Genomic DNA, 22,424 nt, shown 5'->3' on the forward strand with positions numbered 1-22,424 from the left:
CGTGTTTGTATGCAACTTTGCCTAATGAACTTTTTTTTTCAATTCAGTGCTCCCTAATAATGCATTTTTGAATGTTATTTTCATGAACACATTTTTATGCAGACTTTACTCTAATGTATGCATTTTTGTACACATGGCAGGAGAACTGTATTGCAAAATTCAGAGAAGTGCAAATTTCTTAGGATGGCTCAGTTTTGGTTCCTGTATTGCTTCAGAAAGTGTGAATTACATATATCTGGCCTTAAATGTGAAACAAATCAAATTTCTCCCCTTTTCCTACTTTTGACTCACAGTTTGAGAAGCACCTTGCTACAGCTAGTAAGCAACAGCTTATATCATCAGATTCATCTAATACCTTCCTTGGTTTAGAACGTGCCACAGTTAAGCCAGTTTATTTCTATGGTGCCTCAGATCTTTTTCTCATCATATTGCTACAAGTCTGACTGGGCTACTCTTGGTCAATTGACAGACTGCATGTAAATATTGCTGAAAATTGACAATATTGTGCGATGTTGCACTGCACAAATATATCATGCTTAGTGTGCTATCCAAGCCACTGGAGCATGTGCAATGAGGAACACCCCCCCCCAAACCAAATCCTTTCAGGTGTATGATAACCAGTGCAGAACTTTCTTCTACAAAATCATTAAGGGATCATGAAATGTTTGTAATAAAAGTATTTATTTTTTAGAGTAGGAATGCGTGGTATTTTCTGTGCATTTCAGAATAGAGCTTTATTATAAAACATTTCTAAATAATGGTTTGCTTTTGATCATATGTTCTGAGATGTGCCGCCTATTGTACCATATTTACCACTTGTATGTGAACCTGGTATTTGTGAAAAGGGGTTATATATATATATTGTATATATATAAAGTTGCTTGGGTATCTTTTGTGCACTTGACAATTTTTTGTAACACAATATCTTTAAAATATCTTTATCTTTAACAGATGACTTGGTCCTGTGACTGTCACTGCTAGCGTAGTCTATTTCAGCGCAGATTCGCAATGTTTATAGAAGTGCTAAAGATGTCCTATTTGCTTCAGTTGCAGATACATTGCGTTCACATGTTTCTTTGTCCTGGTTTCTTTACTTTTGAGAGTGGCCCACTTATGGAAAGTTGAGGATCTCCCTGCTTTGGCAGCTTTTGCCATCTGGAATGTATATTTTGGAGCCTCAATTGCTGTGCAAGCTGCTGTGGCAGAAATTCCATTTTCTCCTGTTGTGCGTAATACATTATCACGAGTCAGTGCTGTGAAGCTGAAAGGTGGAAAAAGAATACATGTGGATCAGCCCAAGCCCCACTGACATCAAAGAATGCCAGAGAATTCTGACAAAAACAGAAATGGAATCAGAAATTGCCACTGTTCTCTTACTCATCCTGTGTCTGGAACGGAAATCCTTCCAGTGCATAGGATTGGTATTCCTTGTTGCTGTTTCAGTCCGGAAGGGACATATACTTGATTATACCCCAGTCCCCATTTGCATTTCCTTTACATTGAAATAATCAGGGTAAAATGACATACAGGCAACTCCCAATTTACGCGGGGGTTACGTTCCCCAGGCACAGTGTGTTTAAGTGAAATGGCGTATATTTGAAACACCGTTGACAAAGCCTGCACACACCCAGTTCTGCTCCTTTTTTGTGACTTTTGGGGTCACTTCTGGGTTCAACGCAATCGCACACATATCAGGTTGCTGCCTGTTGTGACAATAACTTACGTAGTTTACCTAATTATGTAAATTAAGTAAGTTATGTAATTTTGCCCCAGCAGGTGTTGTTCTAGGCAGAAGATGAACAGCAGTGGAGTGGAATGGAATGGATGGAATAGAAAACGATGCCTTCTTCCATTCCTACTGTTCTTCATTTAACTGTACATAGGCTGTCAGTGTAATCCCAAGTTAACTACTATTCCACATCTTTCTGGATGAGCAAACGCTATAATGAGGGGAGGCTAATGCATGGCAGTATTAAATGTCACATTTTGAAAATCAAAATGGAACTGCACTGTCATATTGATGAGAAATCATCATTGCCAGTTCCATCCCAACCTACCCCATGTTCCTTTCAAACAAGTATGCTGAACTAATAAATTACAAAGATGATGTAAACTACGATTTCAGCCTGTATATTCCAGTTGAGGGGAAATCCATTTTTTCAGCTCAGAGAGACTTAACAAGCTTACTCAATGCTGCAACACATTTTGCAGTGTATTCAATGGGATAAAGTTGCGACAAATCTCAGCAGATATCTTATTTAACTGCATCTTGATGTTCGAAAGGCATTCTGCTCTGGTGTTGCCTGCAGCGCAGTGCAGAATGTGTATGAACTAATGTGTAAATTTTGGCTAAACATCTGGCAAATACCATGATAATTACAAGGAGGGATTCAACAATGAAAGTGCAGTGACCTGTAATGGTGACATGTATGTTTTTCTAATGAAACCAGGAAACCAGCATTTTTACATTTTAAGTTTTGCACATGATGCAATTTAAAAAGACCCAGAGCCTTAAACAAGTGACAATGGGAAGAACCAAAGTATTGCTACTTCTACTGCCAAGGAGCACACCCTTTAATTATAAGGGGGGGGGGGAATTGCAAGTTCTCCATCATGCCCCCACCTCAAGTTTTCTCCATGGACATTTTTTGTTTTAAATTGAAGATGTATATATTTTTGAAGTTGCTTTTGTTTTGGTGTCTAGCAATACAGATTCCTTTAGTTGGTTGTGAAACTGAGCTAATAAGTGCAAATCCCCACGTAAGGAGTGGCACGTCTCTTTCTTTATCTCATTGTATTGCTTGCGGTAGAAATCGTGCTTGGCATGATAGGTGTCTCTCTTCTTTTCATAGAAACAATTACGTCTTAGCATCTCACTTTATGGGGAAAAGGAGAAAACGGATACCAATTTGTACATGCCTCTTCATTTTAAATACTAGATTAAAGGGAAAAATAAACATATTATGGCAAGCAGAGCATCCTGTGGTGTGTTGCCTTTGTAAAAGAAACCAAGATGCCTTTGTATTTGCTGTTTGCACCCCTAAAATCAATTCCATATGTTGATTTTTTTTGCCATGTTTTGCACATTGTACTGTATATACGTATTGCATACTGTATTTTTATATGTGTAGTACCTTCAAGCATAAATTTTGTACATAGTGGCAATATTGTAGCTAAGGAGAAGATGTTTATCTCGGCAATTTTGCAATTTGTGTGTCAAAATAAACAAGTTAATATATGTGGTTGTCATCTGTGGAACTTGCTTGGCAATACCCATCCCTTAAAACGTGGTGCCCCAATCCTACGCAGGTTGAGGCAGATGTCGAGTCCCACCGACAAGGCAGGCATGTTGGCTGCTCAAGCCGTGCATGTTGGAAGGTGGCGGGATCCAAGTCCTACAAAAGAGCAAGCAGAGACGAGTAAGAGGATTGAGAAACTGCCCTATGAGGAAAGATGACCAGATGACCGTGAGGCTTTTCAGTTTAGAGGAAACGCGAGTAAAAGGAGACATGATAAAGGTGTATAAAAGGATACACGGTGTAGACTAAGTGGATAAACTTTTTTTCCTCCCTCGAAACATTTGAAGCTGAATGTTGGAAGAGACAAAATACTTCCTAAAGCATAGTTAAACAATGGAGTTTGCTCCCACAGGAGGCAGTAATGGCCAACTTGGATATCTTTAAAAGAGGATCAGACAAATTCATGGAGGATGAGGCTATCAATGACTACGAGCTGGGATAGAAATGTTCGACTTTCACGGTCAGATGCATGATACCTCTGAATGCCAGTTGCTGGGGCTCAAACAGGGAGGGCTCTCCTGCTCAGGTCCTGCTTGTGGGCTCATCTGGTTGGCCTCTGTGAGAACAGGATGCTAGACTACATGGGCCACTGGCAGAAGACTTAGATTATAATGAAATGGAGAGAATGGGAATAGATGCAACTAGCATCACATGACTGGGGAAAAGGAGTCTGGAAAACTACTCCCCAAATATTCAGCTCCTGGCAGGATTTAACTTTCAGTCCAAGGCTCTCATGGGTTGCTTGTTTAAATTCATCAGATTCTGGTGGAATTTAGGGAGACAGAAGAAAATGGGAATAAACCTGGCCTTATGGGAGCAGCTGTCTAAAAATAAATAAGGGGTTTCCACTAATCCCAATTTCAAGTCAAAGCCTATGCTGTTACCTCACCTGTTGACATCACAGAGATGCTTACATGGCCCAGGCATTTCTCTTTGTCTCCAGTGCTCCTGAGCTAAAGGGAGCGTGGGTGTCCTTGAGACAGAGTAGTTGCTTTTCGCGATGGAGGTGACTAGGTATCAGTTCTCCAGGTCAGCCAACAGTTCTGAGGAAAGGTAAATAGATAACCTTAGGGATGGAGTGAGGCAGGAAGGGGAGATGGAAAATCAAGGTGTCATTCAATATTGATTGGTGGCAGCTAAAAGATGTGTCTTGCTCAAACTTCAAAAGTTGAAGGTAATTAAAATATGGGGTTTGGATGTAATGGGAAAGATGATACATTCTGTCAAAAGATGCTCCTTATGGAAGGGAACGGACTGCCACACCCATCATCCATGAACATTGGCCATGCTGGTTGAGGCTGATGGGAGTTATCTAGCAGCATTCCCTAAAGGAGAGGGACCCAATGTTCCCTGTATTCACAGCTGCGAATCTCGTGAAGCGTGTTTTAATTTGGAATCTGATACATTCACCAACCAACTGCTTTTGTTTCAGGGTCCTTGCTCACTACAGCGAGGTGTCGTTATTGCTGGAAGGGCGGTCGGATTTTCCAGAAGAGCTGAAAGGCACCAAAAAGGGAATGTTGTACCTCACCCAGTACAAAGTAAGAGGGCTTGAGGGGTGAGGCAGGCTGGCCATAATATAATAAGAGAGCTCATAGCACCTCCCTCGCTGTCGGTAGGTGAACCTCTGACATCGCCTTGAGCTTGGGAGTCCCAGACCACAGCGTGAGGCACCCACCTCAGGCTGCTGGTTTTGGGTGTCATTGAAGCACAGAACGTTTTAATTATGGATGACTGAATGAATAGTTTATTGTTCTTTGGCCATGGAGGCCTATCACATAAACACCCTCACACTAATGCACACATCCCAAAGCACCTGTAAGCATCAAAATAAGTGGGTACACAATATATCCCCGCCCCTATTCTCCTTGCGGAAATGGAGAAGGGGCATTTTTTGAGCTGAGCCACCTTTAGTTCCTTGTAACACTCCTCACTGCTTTTTGAATGGCTTCTTGATTGCTTCCCTAGATGATCTTCCAGCACAAAGATAAGGGATCCACCATCATCCGTTTCCCGCTGCAGCTCCTAGGAGATTGTGTCCTAGAGGAAGAGTCGGGCTCCAAGCCCCAGCATATCAAAGGAACCCTAAGTATGTATCACCACCTTGAGTCTATCGGCTGCTGTGTGTGATAGTTCTCAAAATGAGAGAGAACTCCCTCTGATGGGTTGTTGTAGGAATGGAGGAAGCTGCCATATACTGAATCAGACCACTGATCTATTTAGCTCAGAATTCTTCAACATCATTCATTGCAGGCCTTATTGTCTTTGCAAAGGTAGAATAATAGCTTTTTACCACTTTGGGAGAAAAAATATATGTTGGCGCAGATTACAACACAGGCGGTGCTGTGGTCTAAACCACTGAGCCTCTTGGTCTTGCCGATCAGAAGGTTGGCAGTTTGAATCTCTGCAATGGGGTGAGCTCCCTTTGCTGTGTCCCAGCTCCTGCCAACCTAGCAGTTCAAAAGTACGCCAGTGCAAGTAGATAAATAGGTACTGCTGCAGCAGGAAGGTAAACGGCATATCCGTTTTCTCTGCTTTCCATCACGGTGTTGCATTGCACCAGAAGTGGTTTAGTCATGCTGGCCACATGACCCAGAAAAGCTGCCAGTGGACAAATGCCGGCTCCCTCGGCCTGAAAGCGAGATGAGCGCCACAACCCCATAGTCGCCTTTGACTGGACTTAACCATCCAGGGGTCCTTTACTGTTTACCTTTACAACATGAGCCCAATGTCTTACTTTGGCCTTTTCTCCCTAGCATCCACCCAAGGGGTCCTTGTCTTCAAATTTACCTTCCAGTACGGAGCGTCTGATTGCCTAAACACAATAAAGGGTCTGATTGATGCAGGTGAGGAACTAGATTGAAAGGCCCTTCCTTTGTTGGATATCAAAGGCCCACTCCTTCCTCTCTGTCCCATTTAAAAGGCAGGGGCCACCAGCTGGAGAGAGCATTTGGCCAAAGGGCAGGGCAGTTTTATGTCAGGATGTGCCTTTAATTGGGAACTGGGTCCATTGCAACAGAGGTGCAGAACCTTTTGCAGCCTGAGCTTGCTTTCATTGGTTATGCCAGGTGCTACATTCCAGTGGTGGGTGGGGCAAGAGGGGGGAAGTGGGTGGAGCAATAGATGTGACTCTTAGCTTTGTAAAATAGTCCACAATCCAGCCACGCAAATGTGAGAAAATATTATTTGTTATATCTGCTTTGATTTTTTTTTTTAAAAAATGATTTTATCCTTGCTTTTTAAATCATGGTTCTTTGTGTGTTTGTTTCTGTGTATTTTAGTCATGATTTATATAGAATTGGACTTCTTGTACACTGCTTGGGAAATTGTTTAGCAAGGAGTTTTATCAATTTTTCAGATGAAACAAAGGTGCATACAAAATGCATACAAGTGTTGCGTGTGTGCTTGTGAATCTATATATCTATATCAGACATGCTTTTCTCTCCCCCGCCTTTTTGTTAATATAACAGACATACTGAGAGAAGGGACGAACCTCCAAGAATACCCCACTGCTTCCATCTATACCTATGCCTACCCCTCTGCACCCCGGGCAGCTCGTAAGTGCACCAATGGTCTCCTTTGGATAGTGGGTGCAAGTTGGCCTACTAAGGAAGCTCAGACTCCCGGCCTCTTAATGCGCAGCTGAAATGCAGATGGGCTCTCAGCTGACTCTGTTATCAAAACCAGTGCTGTGCTAATGCTCCTGTTGCTGTTTAACTAGGGCTGGCAATGGTAGTTTGTTCAGGGCCCTGAGAGTTGCCGGGAGACCCCTGCTCCCCTCACAGAGTGGCAGCTCTTTCCTCCTTTAATTCATAGACTTTATATATGCTTTGTGTTCCTGATCCCAGTTTTCAATAGGTGCCTGTCCTTCTCTCCACAGGTTCTCTCAGCATGCTCCCCCTGTGGCCTCCCCCTTACCCTGGCCCACCCGACCTCCCCCCTCCCTATTCCGAAGTGGAAGGAACGTCTCCAAGAGGGAGCAGGGGCTCAGGTAAAATCAGCTGGCCCAGCGCTTGCTCCTGGCATCCATGGGCAGTTGCCGGGCAGGGCCCACCAGTCAGGGCTGAATTAAGACCTTTAGAGGCCCTAAGCACTTAAAAGATTTTGGTGCCCCCATATGTATCTAATTCAAAATAGAAAGGAAGGAAGGAAGGAATAGAAAATTAAGCTTTTGCTTAATGGTTAATCCAGCCCTGCCACCAGTACGAGCACTTATGCCAGGCCTTCCTTGTCAGGCTGCTGAATCTACAAGCCTCCATTTTAATTCCCTGCAAATGCTCCAATGTTGGCTGCTCCAGGGCATTGTGGGGAATTAAAATGGCAGCTCCCGGACATCCTTGAAGTACAGGGGCTGCCACACCACCAGTTCCTGGTAAGCCTAAGGAGCTCCACCAGGGGGCACTCTCAACCAAGAGCTGCCCTTGTAAAGCAGCATATCATAGGTCTGGGCTGGGGAGCCTGTGGTCCTCTAGAGGCCACTGGACTCCAGCTACCACCATCCCTGATTTCTGGCCATGCTAGCTAGGGCTGATGGGAGTCCCAACATCACCCAGAAGGCCACAGGTTCTTCATCCCTGTCAGCTGTGCTCTTGTCCTTCAACCTTGCCACATCTTTGGTTCTGGAAATGTTCTTTGCCAGAACGTGAAATAGTTTATTAGAACTATGTAGAACAGGTCTTCTCTCCTTCAGTGACTTTCTCCCTCAGCTTCCAGCCCTGCTGCTTAACCTCCTAAACTAGATATAGGAGGTGCCCTTAAAGGTATACTCACATTTATCCTTACACCTGAAAATCATAGTCAAAATAAAAAAATTTCTTCCAGTAGCACCTTAAAGACCAACTAAGTTAGTTCTTGGTATGAGCTTTCGTGTGCATGCACACTTCTTCAGATACACTTCTTCAGGTGTATCTGAAGAAGTGTGCATGCACACGAAAGCTCATACCAAGAACTAACTTAGTTGGTCTTTAAGGTGCTACTGGAAGAAATTTTTTTATTTTGACTATGGCAGACCAACACGGCTACCTATCTGTAACTGAAAATCATAGTTCTTCACTTGGCACAGTATAACAGCAGAGTGACCAAGGAGGCTGCAGACTCCTCTCTGGCAATTTGAACATTTACATAGTTTGGCCAACCAAGTTGTGCAAACCAAGGCTGTGTACCATACATTTAAAACACCCCCAAAGAATCATGGGAATGGTAGTTTAACCCCAATTAGATGCAATTCTCAGCATCTTTGAAAAAACTACAGTTCCCAGGATTCCTTGTTGTGGGGAGGGAAATGCATTTTAAATGAACACAGGTCATGGTCAGGACTGGTCTGGCTGCTTTGAGCCATTCTGGGCCTAGAGGGCAGAACAGGATATGAATTCAATGAAGGAATGAACTATTTTTAAAAAAAGTGGTGGAGGGGAGCATTGGATAATGTGGATATTTTCTCTCCCTCCCTCCCTACAGAAATCCATGGGGGCTGCTGTCACTGCAGAGGACAGAGGATCCAGGATCATGTAAACAGACAGGACTGAGGAACAAGTGCATAAATGTACTTTTCTTTAAAATTGTATTCGGTTTTTAACTTTTATCTTTTCATTTCCTCTTCCAAGATTTCATGGTAGGCCAGCGATTCAGTTGGGCAAGCAACCAAGGGTTTCCAAACATAAGAACTTAAAAACAGAAGAGATAGGTAGCCGTGTTGGTCTGCCATTAAAAACAGAAGAATAGACATGCTAGATCAGGCCAGTGGCCCAGCATCCTGGTCTCCCTGCCAGATGCCCCCATGAGGAGCCCACAAGCGGGACCTGAGCACAACAGGATTCCCCCCTCAGTGATTCCCAGATGCTCTGCCTCTGACAGTGGAGGGAGGACTATGGAGGCAAGCCCGGCAGTCATGACTTGGGCTTCATCCACCAAATCTTTGGATTTGTTTTATGGAATGTCTATGCTGCAGTGATTTGGAGCCTGTAAATATAAAGAAAGAATAACGCGAGGGCTGGCATAAAATAATAATAATAATAATAATAATAATAATAATAATAATAATAATAATAATAATAATAATAATAATAATTTATTATTTATACCCCGCCCATCTGGCTGGGTTTCCCCAGCCACTCTGGGCGGCTTCCAAAAGAATATTAAAATACTGTGATACATCAAACATTAAAAGCTTCCCTAAACAGGGCTGCCTTCAGATGTCTTCTAAAAGTCTGGTAGTTGTTGTTCTCTTTGACATCTGGTGGGAGGGCGTTCCAAACAAACAAACACCACAGCTTTATTTTGGAGAGTGACTCCAAAGTTTGCGCAAGTGCCACACTCCCCTCTTATCTGTGACAGACCCAGCACCTCAGCTCTGTGTCCCTTTTTATACTTTGCATGCTGATTGCAGCATCTGGGCTTGATGAGGCGTGTGACCCTCACCTGTTCCAAGCCAAATCCAGCTGAAGAATCACACACCTTCTCCCAGAGCTAGTGAGCCCCACCTGGCTAGCTAGGGAGCTGGGCTGTGGGCCATTGCCTGCCTCAGCCTCCCTACACCTCAGAGCCTGCCATGTTTGTGGGGACAGGCACCTCTCCGGCTCTGGTGATGGGTCCTGCTGCTCTGGTTCCTGTGCACTGGCCCACAGCCCCTCATCATCCTCCGTCACCCTGTGAGTACTGCAGCGAGGCCCCTCATCGGGTCTCTGGCATGGGGACATATTCACCCAGTGCTTTTCCAGCTGCACTGGCTCCTGGTGGAGTACAGGGTCAGATTTAAGGTGCTGCTTTTGACCTTTAAAGCCCTTCACGGCCTAGGACCCTCATACCTACGGGACCGCCTCTGCCCCACAGAGGATCTTAAGGTCCATAAATAGCAACACCCTAGTGGTCCAGGACCCTAAGGAAGTTAGATTAGCTTCAACCAGAGCCAGGGCCTTTTCAACGCTGGCTCCGGCCTGGTGGAACACTCTGCCTCATGAGACCAGGGCTCTGCAGGCTCTGATTTCTTTCCGCAGGGCCTGTAAGACAGAGTTGTTCCGCCTGGCCTTTGGCTTGGAGTCCATTTGATTCCCTCCCCCTCTTTTTTCTTTTTTCCTTTCGCCTCCTGTGATGAGGCTGCATTTTAATGTTTCAATGTTTCAGTGTTGTATTTTAATCTTGTTTTTAAGCTGTATTCATTCCACTTGTTTTTATTATTGCTTGTTAGCTGCCCTGAGCCCGGCCTTGGCTGGGGAGGGCGGGGTATAAATAAAAATTATTATTATTATTACACCAACCTCTCCTTCCCCACCCCCAGCTTGCCTCAGTGTGTCCAAGCTGAGATCCTCTTCTTCATCTTCCTCCTCCCCATTGTCCTGCCAGTTCATGACACTTAGGAAAGTTTGCCTTTAAATGTGAACTGAATTCAATTTCTCTCCCCTCCCCCACCCCTATGTGGTCCATGTGTGCAGACACAGTAGCAGATCCGGCAACAAAATGTTCCTTGTCTTTCACCCAGGGCCAGCACAGGGTGAGGCCACAACCTCAAGTGTGGTGTTCCTGAGGTGGTGTTCCTGAGGGCACCCTGCCTGCCTCCACCATTGATTTCACGAGATGCTGCCAAAACCACGTGGCATTTTGAGGAGCTTGTGAGATCTCGCCCCTCTCGCCTGAAGTGGCGAAACGGGATGCAGCGCCCCCGCTTCCACTGATAGGATGACAAGGCGCCACCTTCTTCTACCTTGTGCCTATGTTTGTTTGTGGAGTTGGCATTTGCATCCCCGGCCCAACGCTGGCCAGAAAGTTCAGGTAGTCACAAGGACGCCTGTTCTCGCCAAAAGTTGGCGTCTCCTCTTGCCAAGGTAAATTTTGCGTTGGACAATCATTATCTAATCTGATTGGAGTGCGACACATTCTGTTCATACAAACAATTTCTTAGAAGAAACTAACTGCAAGTTGCGTTATGGACGGCGGTACCCCTAAACGTCTAAAACGCTATGCATTCCTCACTTCCCCAATCAGGGTGAAGTTCTAGGGGTGAAAGTACCTGGGTTTGCCTTGGCTTTTGAGGAGAGATCACTGGAGGCTTGTGGTGTTCTGTAAACAAAACAAATACAGTGGTACCTCGGGTTACATACGCTTCAGGTTACATACGCTACCGGTTACAGACTCCGCTAACCCAGAAATAGTACCTCGGGTTAAGAACTTTGCTTCAGGATGAGAACAGAAATCGTGCTCCGGCGGCGCGGCAGCAGCAGGAAGCCCCAGGTGCTTCAGGCTAAGAACAGTTTCAGGTTAAGAACGGACCTCCAGAATGAATTAAGTACTTAACCTGAGGTACCACTGTATTAGAAAATGTACAGGTGGAGAAGAACTGAAGGCAAGCAACATAAGCAGGCAGTAGACCCCTTGCTTCACATCAGATCTTCCCTGGGAGAGGCACACAACACCCACCTGAGGCTAGCTGAAAAGGTCTTCGCAGTAGTTGCTCCCAGACTTTGTAATTCCCTTCCTAGAGAGGCTAGACTGGCTTCCTCCTCTTTGTCCTTCCACTGACAAGTGAAGACTATTGTATACCTGCAGGCTTTTGGGAACTGGAAAGGGCTTCAAATAGTGCTGCACTGTTTTTAATATCTGTTTTCCCCCTATTGCTTTAATTTTACTATAGTTTAATTACTTTTTGGCTTTTTTTTTGGTTAGCTTTCTGTGTTTTATTCATGCTCATTTTAATTTTTTGTGAGTTTCCTGGAGTCCCAGTTCTGGGAGAAAGTTGGGATATAAAATAAATATTATAAAAGTAACAGTAGTCCATTAAGGCAAATGAGGTGCTGCCCCACCAAAATTCAGCCAGCCCCCACTTCCCTGCCTTCTTACTTACAACTAATCAGGGGAGGCTCTGCCTGTCATTGGCTCTCGCTCCACCCATTGGTCTCTCTACCTTTTGCCCTACCAATCCCAATGGGCACTACATCCAAGGATGCTTCCATCCTTTAGCTCACAGCTCTCTCTCTGTCTTGCTGTCACATCGCAGCTGCTTTGTCCATTACTTCACACATGCACTCCTACCTTCTCTAAACTCCAATGCCTTTTTTCATTTAAAGCCTCCTAGATTTATTTATCCTTATTCTGAGGTTGCTTTTGAGGGCAAAAACCAGTGTGGTGTAGTGGTTAGTGTGTTGGACCAGGACTTTGGAAACCAGAGCTCAGATCCCCGGTCTGCCATGAAGCTCAATGGGTGATCTGGGGCCAGTCACTGTCTCTCAGCCTAGCCTACTTCGCAGGGTTCTTGTGAGGATAAATTGAGGAGGAAGAGAACCATGCATGCTGCCTTGAGCTCCTTGGAGGAAATGTTGGGGTATCAATGCAATCCTTTGCTTGGCATCCATCTGTCTCAGGAGACAATGGAGGAGAAGTCAAGCTGTTGGCAGGTTGCAGCGCCTGCTGTGGTCGTAGAGACCGATGTAGGAGAGACGTGTTTTGTTGCAGCTGGGGCAGACAAAGGCATCCAGTTGACCTGTGGCAGATGAGCGCCCATACCTTACGCCAATCAAGTTGAGCTTATAACTTGCAACTGCTGCCTCCTGCCTTGTTTTTGCTGAAGTTACCTCTCCAGGACACAAGCTTGGGCAGTGTGTATGGAGGTCTTGAGCTGCTTAGACGGCAATAAGGAAATATATATATATTTAATTTATATATTGCATTTCCTCCTCAAGGAACCCCGGGCAGCAAACAGGTACAATGATTAAAAACAGAGTAGAAACATTCTAAAAAGTTTAAAACATTCTGAAAACAATAACAATTTTAAAAGAATCTATAAGCGGTTGCAGATTTTAAACATTCTAAAAGCAATTACATTTAAAAGCATTTTTCCAGGCAGTGATTATGAGGGGGTTGCCTGATCAGGATGGTTGAAATTTCTCAAGAGTAAACAGAGAGAGTTTTGACCAATGATGGCTGCTGAAGCCTTCAGTGCCAAAAAGCTGTGTTGGGTTGAAAGCTGCTGGAAGTCTGTTTCCCAGAAATGCGCATCATTAAAATGTGCTGTCAGGAAATGTTGGCTACCCAGCAAAACAACAAACAGAACCCTGCTCCGCCTTGGAACAGATTCAGTCAATTCCTGTGTTCTTTCATCTGGGAAAGGTAGCAAAACTGTTATTTCTTAACACTCTCATTCCTACCTTAATTCAGGTGTTCTTTTGGGATGCAGATGAACTTGTGTGTCACATTTGAGGGAGTAGAAATGAGAGAACGGGCCTTTTCTACAAAGGCTTCCCCTGCTTACAATTAGGGAGTGCATTCCCAGGATGCTTTGGGGGAAGAAGCCATGACAGTTTACAGTGGTATGATACTGCTTCAAATCTATAGTCCAAATGAGGCCAATATCATGCTCTGGTCTGACACTGGCTAAGAGAAAGAGGTAAGAATGGTCAGATGTTGCAGGACCTCGGATAGCTCCAGGTGAGCAAGACTGGGGCCTCTTCACCCTCACCCGCTGGTAGAGAACTTCAGAGCCTTAAAGGGCTGAACCCTGTGGCCAGGTACTCCTCCTCTGTTCTGCAGCCTCTGCCTGGTGTGCTCGCTGTGCTGTTGGACCTGTGATGTGCTGCGGGAGGCACCTCAATCCTCAGGGGAAGGGGAAGGTTCCTGCGAGGGTCCTGGTTCTGGTGGTCTGCGAGGTTCTCCTGTGTGCTCCCATCCAACAACCTCAGGTGCAGTGGATCTCCTGATCCTCAGCAGGTCAATTAAGAGATCCAGCTTCTTAGCTGCTACATCTACAGCAGTGCTTTTCAAACTCTGGTCATAAGCTGTTGGACTACAACTCCCATCATCCCTAGCTGGCAGGACAAATGGTCAGGGATGATGGGAGTTTTAAAGGGTGCTTTAAAGAGATGGGGCTGATAATGTTATGTATAGCGTTTCTACCCTGTATTTTAGCTAGAAAAGCTGGCAAAGTAGCTTAAAAAGGTCTATGACTGGATTGTAGCCTACCGTACAAAAAGTAGAATCGGATCCATTTTCTGCTCACTTTTTGTTCTGGCTCTGACCACCACATCCATGCGGCCCCCAGAAAGCTTCCTATGAAGGAATGCGGCCCTTGCAGTGAATAGGATGCCTGGCCTCTGCTATAAAGGATCCAGGCATTTGTCCCATTTGAAAAACACTTTCCAACATACATGTGTGTGGGTGTTCTTAGTATGAGCACCCATGGTTTTCTTTTTTGTCATTCCTAACGAAATTCCAGCTTCTGTTTTTTCTTGGCTCGAAGGTCTCTGCTGAGTCAGGTCTTTTTTTAGAGCTTTGGCTGATTACGACTTGTGTCAATATTTACTTAGCGCCTGTCCGATTGTGTGCCTTTCTCATTTCTCCTTTTTGATCTATAATTTCCAAGAACAGAATGCTAAAATAGAGCGTTCTGTGTCTGTGTGTCCATGTGTGTGTGTGTGTGTGTGTGCATTGGGGAGAATCTAAATTATATAGAGGAGATATATAGGCAGTGTCTGCGTGTGTGTGAAGGGGTGAAAAGCCCAGTGCTCAGGACAAGGGTGTTCCCTGCATACCCATCTGCCTTTTCTCTTTGGGCTCCATTCTTTCCCAAATGTGTCCAAGCATTTTTCTCCAGTCGGACAATGTTTAAAGAGCAAGCAAATAGAGAACACTGTGGTTCTATATCCTGGACTGGGCCTTGCTCTTCTTTGCCAGGCACTGCTCATTATCAACAAATAGTTTTGCCCCAGCCCTGCAAATGCTTCAACCAGGGGAGGGGGAACTTTTTTTCAGTCCAAGGGCCACATTCACTCAGGGGAAACCTTCTGGGAGCCACACTGAACACTACAGCACACAGAAAAGGACCATTGGCAAAGTCTCTTCAGTAGTGTAGCCAGAGTCCAGAGGGGGGAAAAAAGAAATCTTGACAACTCTTTACTGAGCAAACTGAATGAAAACAGTGTATAATTTGATGAAAAAGGAACAGAGAGTGTTTTGTTTTTCTTAGCTCAGGCTTTACACATAGCTGGAAGGCATGCAACAGAAACATACAGAGGAAAAACTTCCTCAGAACTATGCAGCTAATCGGAACTCATGCTACCACAGTGAAGATCAAGCCACTCTCTGCCTGGTTGCCAAGCAACACCTCCACATACATCCTTGGTTGGCATGATTTAATATTAACAGAAACAACCCTTAAATTGCCTATTGATTGGTCCCTACTGTTGGACTTCCATCAAGGACAAGTGGGGTTATGGCTTGGAATAAAGAGGAAGTTCCCTCCCCGCACAATGCCATTTTGAATAGGTGCAAGATTCTACACTAGGGTGTTTCTGTAGTTTGGATTTAACACAGTCCTCCTCTCTTCACCCTGGGACTTGCAGCTTCCGAATGGGAAGCTAAGCTACAGTTCCCAACACTCTTTGCAGAGCGCAGGTCCCCCTATCAGCAGACAGCATTCTTGGGTAGCTTCTAGGTCCCAAGTGGCAGTGACACCTGTCCTGGGATGGGCAAAGGGACTCGAGTCAAATGGCTGAATCTGGGAGCTGCCCACCATGTCAGCTTTCTGCAGTCCTCCTCCTCCTGGTGTAGCATGGCTCCAGGATGTGGTAGAGAAACCAGTTTCAGCCTGAGGATACTGGAAGGCTGCTCAAAAAGGAGCATGGCTCTCAAGGTGAAAAGGTTCCCCCACCTTTACCGCAAGTTTGCAGCTTGGTGCTGGAGGTCTCACCTGACGCCTTGAATTCTCGGCCAAGAAGCAATGGTTAGCCTCCAGTTTGGGAAACTCTAGTTTCTTCACATATCTAGCTCCAACCGTAAACAAAACAGACAGGCCCCCTTCATGAAAGGGCCATAGCCCAGTGCTTTGTTTGCAGAAGGTCCCATGTTCAAACCCCAGCATCTCCAAGGAAGAACTAGGTGGTGGCAGAATTGGGGGCAGGAGGGAAGGCCTCTGTCTTGGAACGCTACAACCAGTCAGATTAGATAACACAGTGTTAGATGGTCCCATGGTGTGACACCTCCTTCTATCCTCCCTATAGATTGGGTCATCAGGGTAATTCCTCTGTGCATTGCGAGTGCTGGCCATCAAGGAGAGCCAAAGGCCCATCTAGTGGCCAGTCACATGCTTCTGGGAATCCTACAATCGGAGCGTGAGGGCAATAGCCCTATCCTGTTTTAGTGTCACAGCAAGGGCTAAAATCCAGGCTGTGTCACCAATGCAAACCTAGTGGTATTCCTAAACCGGTGACGGACTGGTTAAAAGCAGTCTGTCCGTAGACTGCTGGACAAGCGTCAAGGCGGTTGCTGCTGTATTGCTACATTAGCAGCAGGCGGGGAAATGCAAAGAGCAGAACTTGCCTGAGGTGGCTGGGCGGACCTTTGCCTCCCCAGACGTTCACCAGCAAGCATGAGGATGAACAAAGGTAAGGGGAGAATGTTGTGTTTTCCAACGATTCCTTTCTGTGCGTTTTGTTAGAGCTGTGCAAGGCAGGTCTCCGAATGAGTGCCAGTCAGCCTCCCTGCCTCCTCCTCCTCCCCAACTTGGAAGAGCAGGTGGGCTGTTGGGATGAGCAAGAGAATCAAAACGATTGAGGGGCTCGAGGGGCGCCTGTAACAATCTGGGACTTTTTAGTTTGGCAGACAAAGTAAGGAACGGTATGAGAAAGGTCTACAAAATGATTTGTGGTGTGGAGAAAATGGAGAGAGAAAAGTTTTTCTGCCTCTCTCGTAATGCTAGAATTTGGGAACGTTCAGCGGAGTTGAGCGGTTGGGAGGTTCAGACAGACAAAGTCCTTCTTTGCACAGCACACAGACTGTGAAATTTGCTCCTACAGGATGCAGGGATGGCCAGCAAATTGGATGGCCTTAAAAGAAGAGTAGGCAAATTTATGGAGGAGATGGCTGTCACTGGCTGCTATAGGAGGAAGTATGCCTCTGAGTGCTAGTTGCTGGAAGTCAGAAAGAGAGCAAGTGAGAGCAGGAAGGAGAGAGCTTTTGTGCTCAGGTTCTGCTTTTGGGCTTCCGATAGGGGTTTCGTTGACCCCTAGACTAGATGGATGCTGGACTAGGTGGGCCTTAGTTCTGATCTGGAAGGGCTCTTCTTCTTTCCTTATGACTGGTCATCCTAACACAGAGAGAAATTGCAGCTGGTGACCTAAGGATAGAAGGAGCTCTCTCTTCGAGGTGAACCTCATAGGCCTTTGGCTCTGAATCACCTGTATTCAGATATTGTGATATGCCCACAAGAACGTAAGAAAATCCCTTCTGGATCTGACCCAAGACCCATCTAGTCCAGTTTCCTGTTCTCATGGTTGCCAACCAGATTCCTAAGGGAAGCCTCCAAGCAGACCTGAGGGTGGCAGCCGTCTCCCCACTTTAGAATCCCAGCAGCTGGCATTCAGAGGCACCAGGTTGGCCCAAGGCATTTTGGCACCTGAGGCAAACCACAACATGCCACTCCCCACCAGAGAAGAAGGGGTGAGTGAAGATCTACACCTGGGGAAATCAAATCACCTAATGGCTGAAATGAGAATCAAAGGATGTTGCTGGAGGGAAAGAAACCACACCCAGGGCTGTCCAAGGATTTTGGGGGGTGTTACACCAGCACAGCTTGTTTTCCCCCTGGTTTGAGAGCTTCTGTCACTGTCTGTCCCACAGGATCAGTGTTGGCGTTGACTCTCATTTGGCTGTTGGCAGCGAGGTCTCAGCCCCTCGAAGCGGGGGCCACCAACGAACAGGCCAGCCCCGAAAAGCAGAAGTGTCCCAGCCTGTGTGGTTGCAGTTACGACGAGCGCAATGATGAGCTGAGTGTCTACTGCAGCTTGCGAAACCTGACCAGCCTTCCCGAAGACGTGCCCAGGGCCGTGAGGATGTTGTGGCTGGAGGGAAACAATTTCACTTCCTTGCCAGCTCTTGCTTTCAGGAACCTCTCCAGCCTGGAATTCCTCAACCTTCAGGGCAGCCACCTGTCAAGCATCGAACAGCACGCCTTCCACGGCTTGGAGGAACTCTACTCCTTGCTCCTCCAACACAACCGGCTGAAGTCGCTGGCGCCCAACATCTTCCTCCATCTGCAGAACCTGGTTTCTTTACATCTCAACAACAACCAGTTTAGCAAGATTGAGGAAGGTGTGTTTGCCGGGCTCTCCAATCTCTGGTACTTGAACCTCGGATGGAACTCCCTGGTGGTCCTGCCGGACAAAGTGTTTCACGATCTACCCAACTTGCGAGAACTGATCCTGGCTGGGAACAAGCTCCACTATCTCCAGCACCAGCTCTTCTACAGCCTCAGTGAGTTGAAAGAGCTGGATCTGAGTGGGAATTCCCTGAAGGGCATCAAGGGCAACATCTTCACGAAGCTGCAGAAGCTGCAGAAGCTTTACCTCAGCCAGAACCAAATCAACGCCATCGCCCCACGGGCTTTCATGGGCATGAAGTCTCTGCGATGGTTGGACTTGTCCCACAACCGCCTCACCATGCTTTTTGAAGACACGTTTGCGGGCCTTTCAAGCCTGCATGTGTTGCGCCTCTCCAACAATTCCATTGCCAGTCTGAGGCCAAGGACCTTCAAAGACCTCCAGTACTTGGAGGAGCTGCAGCTGGGGAATAACAAGCTCAGAAGCCTGCCGGAAAGGGCCTTTGACAAGCTGAGTCAACTGGAGGTTCTGACGCTCAACAACAACCATATCCAAGAGATCAGGGCTGGGGCTTTCCTTGGTCTTTCCAACATGGCAGTGATGAACCTCTCTGGGAACTGCCTCAAGACCCTCCCAGATTTTACCTTCAGGGGACTCAGCCAGCTGAACAGCCTCCATTTGGAAAACAGCTGCCTCAGCAGGATAAGGCCACAGATGTTCTCTGACCTTTCCAGTCTCCGGAGGCTCTTCTTGAGACACAACGCCATCTCAGAAATGGAGGACCACAGCCTGAGCGATTTGCACGAGCTCCTTGATCTGGACCTCAGGCACAACCAGCTGAGCAGCCTCTCTCCAAACCAGTTTGCAGGCCTCCGGAACTTAGAATACCTCCTCCTGTCCTCCAACCAACTGCTAGACATCTCTCCTGAAGCCTTCACTCCACTTCTGCGCCTCTCCTGGCTTGACCTCTCCAGCAACTGTTTACAGGCCCTGGAGAGTGACATCTTCCGCTCCTTCCCCAGGCTGGGATATCTGAACATCGGGAACAATTCACTCAGAACCTTCTCGGTGGATTGGCTGAGCCCTTCGCTCGTCCAACTGTGGCTGGAAGGGAACAAGTGGCAATGCAACTGCTCACTGAAAGGACTTAGAAACTTTGCCCTGCAGCACCCCAGTGTTGTCTTGCGGTACACGCAGTCCATCACGGAAGGAGATGCTCCTGTATATACTTACAACAACATCACTTGCCTTAGCCCCGGGGAGGTAGCAGGACTTGATCTTCGGGACATCCAAGACACCCATTTTGACGATTGCTAAATACTGGTACTTTTTACTTGGTTTCCCCTGCTCCACCCCCCACAAAAAACGCTTTCTGTATAGCTGGTGTCAGCATGCTCTCCTGGACCCCATGATTTGACTAAATGCTTCTCTTGCAGGGGTGGCCCTCAGCCTGATTTTGTATGGCCCTTGGGCCTTTGCAAGCGATCAATTAAGACTCCTGGCAAGAGAGGACCCTCCTTCCACTGGTGGGAAGAGAAGAGAGGGAGGTGACAGAAAGAAAGAAGGGAAGGCAGCCCTCAACAGAAAAAGGTTGCTCAATGCTCATCCCTGATCTATTGGGAAAGGGGGGTGCATGGTCCCACCTCTGTGCCTTTCAACACCCCCTTTCCACTTACTTTCTGGATGTGCTATCCCCTGGAAGGGGCAGCCTGTGGGGTGGGTGGGAAGATTTTCATAAGGTTTCCATTTCAGCAGGCAGTCCCAGGGGTGGGTGGGTGTGCTTCCTCCCCCAACACTATTAGGACAGTTACAGGTAGGTAGCTGTGTTGGTCTGCCATAGCCGAAACAAAATAAAAAAATTCCTTCCAGTCTCTAAGGTGCTACTGGAAGGATTTTTTTTTTATTTTGTTTCAACTATTAGGACATTTATCCTCCTCTGGCACCTTCAGAACTGCACTCCTGACCACAAGAGCCTGACGCAATGTACCTGACATGCTCAATTCCAAGTCGAGCAACCAAACAGGGGCTCGGCAGATGCAGGAAACGCCACAATGTGGCAGGTGCTCCATGTGGCAATATATACCCATCAGGCTGGGCACCAGCAGGTGGCACCCTTGGGCAATTGCCAGGGCCCTGAGGTCTTAACAAGACCCACCTCTGGCAGGTAAGCATGTCGGGGGAGGCTCTGATGTAGGAGGCAGATCCAATACATCTAGAATTGTAGGAAGCTGCCTTGCCCTGAACCCAGACCATTAGTCCATCTAGCTCAGTATTGCCCACACTGACTGGCAGCAGCTCTCCACAGAGTTCCAGGCAGGGGTCTGGACCTGAGACCTTCTGTATGCATAGCAGATGCTCTGTGACTGTGCTAGGATGGATATGGTGTCAAAATCCCCATGGGAGTTTTTTGGCAGCTTTCCCCATGGATGCCACATACTCTTATAAACCGCAACAGGGTTAATAAACTTTCAGAGCTACGGCAGAGCCTTTTGGTTTTTCTGATGCTGCTTCGTCAAAATAGGAACCACGAGATCTGAGCTATGGCTGTAATGTAGGTAAGTAGATAAAGCGAGCTGCTTCAAAACTTCTTGTGCCTGGAGAAAACAAATCAACGAGTGACACCAACAACATAAATACTGTGTTGTAAAAATGCAGAGACCAATCGCAATTCATTTCTCCATCTCACCCAGGCAGAATCTCTGGAGAGAAAGCAAAAGGCACATGAAGGATTGTCCCATTACGTTCAGACATCTCATTCAATTGGTGTGAATTCTGTTTACGAATACACAATCTTTGTTATGCTCCACCTCTGCTCTTGGAGGCAGTATGAGTCTGAAGGCCAGTTGTTGGGAATTGCAAGTGGGAAGAGTGCACTCAGGTCCTGCTTATAGAATTGCAGAGTCGGAAGGGACCCTGGGGGTCATCTAGTCCAACCCCCTGCAATCTTTTTCCCAACATGGTGCTCAAACCCACGACCCTGAGTGCTTGTGGGCTTCCCAGTGGGGGAGCTGGTTGGCCCCTGTAAGAACAGGATGCTGGACTAGATGGGCCTTTGGCCTGATCCAGCAGGGCTCTTACGTTCTTAACGGAGCTTGCAGATAACTTCCTTCTGGGTTTGCATCCAGAGAGGCATAGATTCCCCTCCCTTAGATCAGCCACGTTTTTGCAACAAGAAACATTAAACAAGAAAATTGTGACCTCAAGCAGATGCTGACCATGGGACCCTCCTCTCCAGGCAGACATGCTATCACCTAAATTGCACTGGCCAGATGCAATAAAACGTTTAGTGCTTGGGAACCAGTCATGGCCAATCAAAATTCAGAAGATTTTTTATTTTTTTATCTCACTGACCTACAGTTCTAATCTGTTAGATGATACCATTCTAGATAGTCTAAGAAGTGCTGGTTGTGGAATTTCTGCTTTGGGGAATTGTGGTTATCAAAACTGTGCAATTAGATTTTATTTTTTCTGGTTGAGACTGCTGATTGATCTTATTGATTCAGAGACTGGAAATATCTCACACCTAATAGTGAACTCGGATGATGAGCATTGACAGAAATAAAGCTAAAACAGGCCTCACTGAGTCATGAGTATCTGCCTACTTGTAGGAGCCCCAAGAGTTGCAAAAGTACAGGGGGGAAATGCTTAAAATAAATACAACTCCCAACAAAATAGAAGCAGAAGCAGCTCAATCACCATGGAATATTGAATATCAGTTGTAAAGTCAGGAGAGGAAAATAACAATAAATATCTCATTGACCTGCAGTTCTAATCTGGTATCGATTATGTCATTTGAAATAGTCCTAGAAGTACTGGTTGTGGAATTCTACACTGAGGAATTGTAGTTATCAAAATTGTGCAATTAGATTTTATTTTTTCTGGTTGAGACTGCTGATTGACCTAAAATAAAGGCAGGAGAGGAAAATAACAAGAAAGAGGGGAGAGGAAGACTGGACTGCCCTATCAGGTGGTTGGAACTTGGAAGCCCAATGTACTAAAGGGATAAAGTGTAGAGATCCCCAAACTCGGACCTACACAGATGCAACAT

At 46.2% G+C, this 22,424-nt stretch overlaps 2 protein-coding genes across 4 annotated transcripts; both read left to right on the plus strand.

Annotated features, from left to right (window-relative positions):
* The first annotated feature begins 4,217 nt into the window (after positions 1–4,217).
* On the plus strand, positions 4,218–8,841 carry LOC308573065 (uncharacterized protein). Its single transcript, XM_081169761.1, has 7 exons — positions 4,218–4,352; positions 4,732–4,840; positions 5,268–5,388; positions 6,056–6,145; positions 6,770–6,856; positions 7,180–7,290; positions 8,757–8,841. The coding sequence occupies exons 1-7, from the start codon at positions 4,300–4,302 to the stop codon at positions 8,822–8,824; spliced, it is 639 nt and encodes a 212-aa protein (XP_081025887.1). The 5' UTR covers positions 4,218–4,299; the 3' UTR covers positions 8,825–8,841.
* Positions 8,842–10,561: 1,720 nt separating this feature from the next.
* Positions 10,562–22,141, plus strand: IGFALS (insulin like growth factor binding protein acid labile subunit). 3 transcript variants are annotated; one of them, XM_081169537.1, is made up of 2 exons: positions 10,562–11,116; positions 17,898–22,141. In XM_081169537.1, the coding sequence occupies exon 2, from the start codon at positions 18,110–18,112 to the stop codon at positions 19,691–19,693; it is 1,584 nt and encodes a 527-aa protein (XP_081025663.1). In that variant the 5' UTR covers positions 10,562–11,116; positions 17,898–18,109; the 3' UTR covers positions 19,694–22,141. The 3 variants fall into 3 exon arrangements, with proteins under 3 accessions (XP_081025663.1, XP_081025661.1, XP_081025662.1); XM_081169535.1 differs by lacking the exon at positions 10,562–11,116 and adding an exon at positions 12,951–15,401; XM_081169536.1 differs by lacking the exon at positions 10,562–11,116 and adding an exon at positions 15,433–16,663.
* The last annotated feature ends 283 nt before the right edge of the window (positions 22,142–22,424 follow it).

Source organism: Podarcis bocagei (assembly GCF_964188305.1).
Source record: "Podarcis bocagei genome assembly, chromosome: 14".
In the NCBI taxonomy this organism is placed as follows: Eukaryota; Metazoa; Chordata; class Lepidosauria; order Squamata; family Lacertidae; genus Podarcis; species Podarcis bocagei.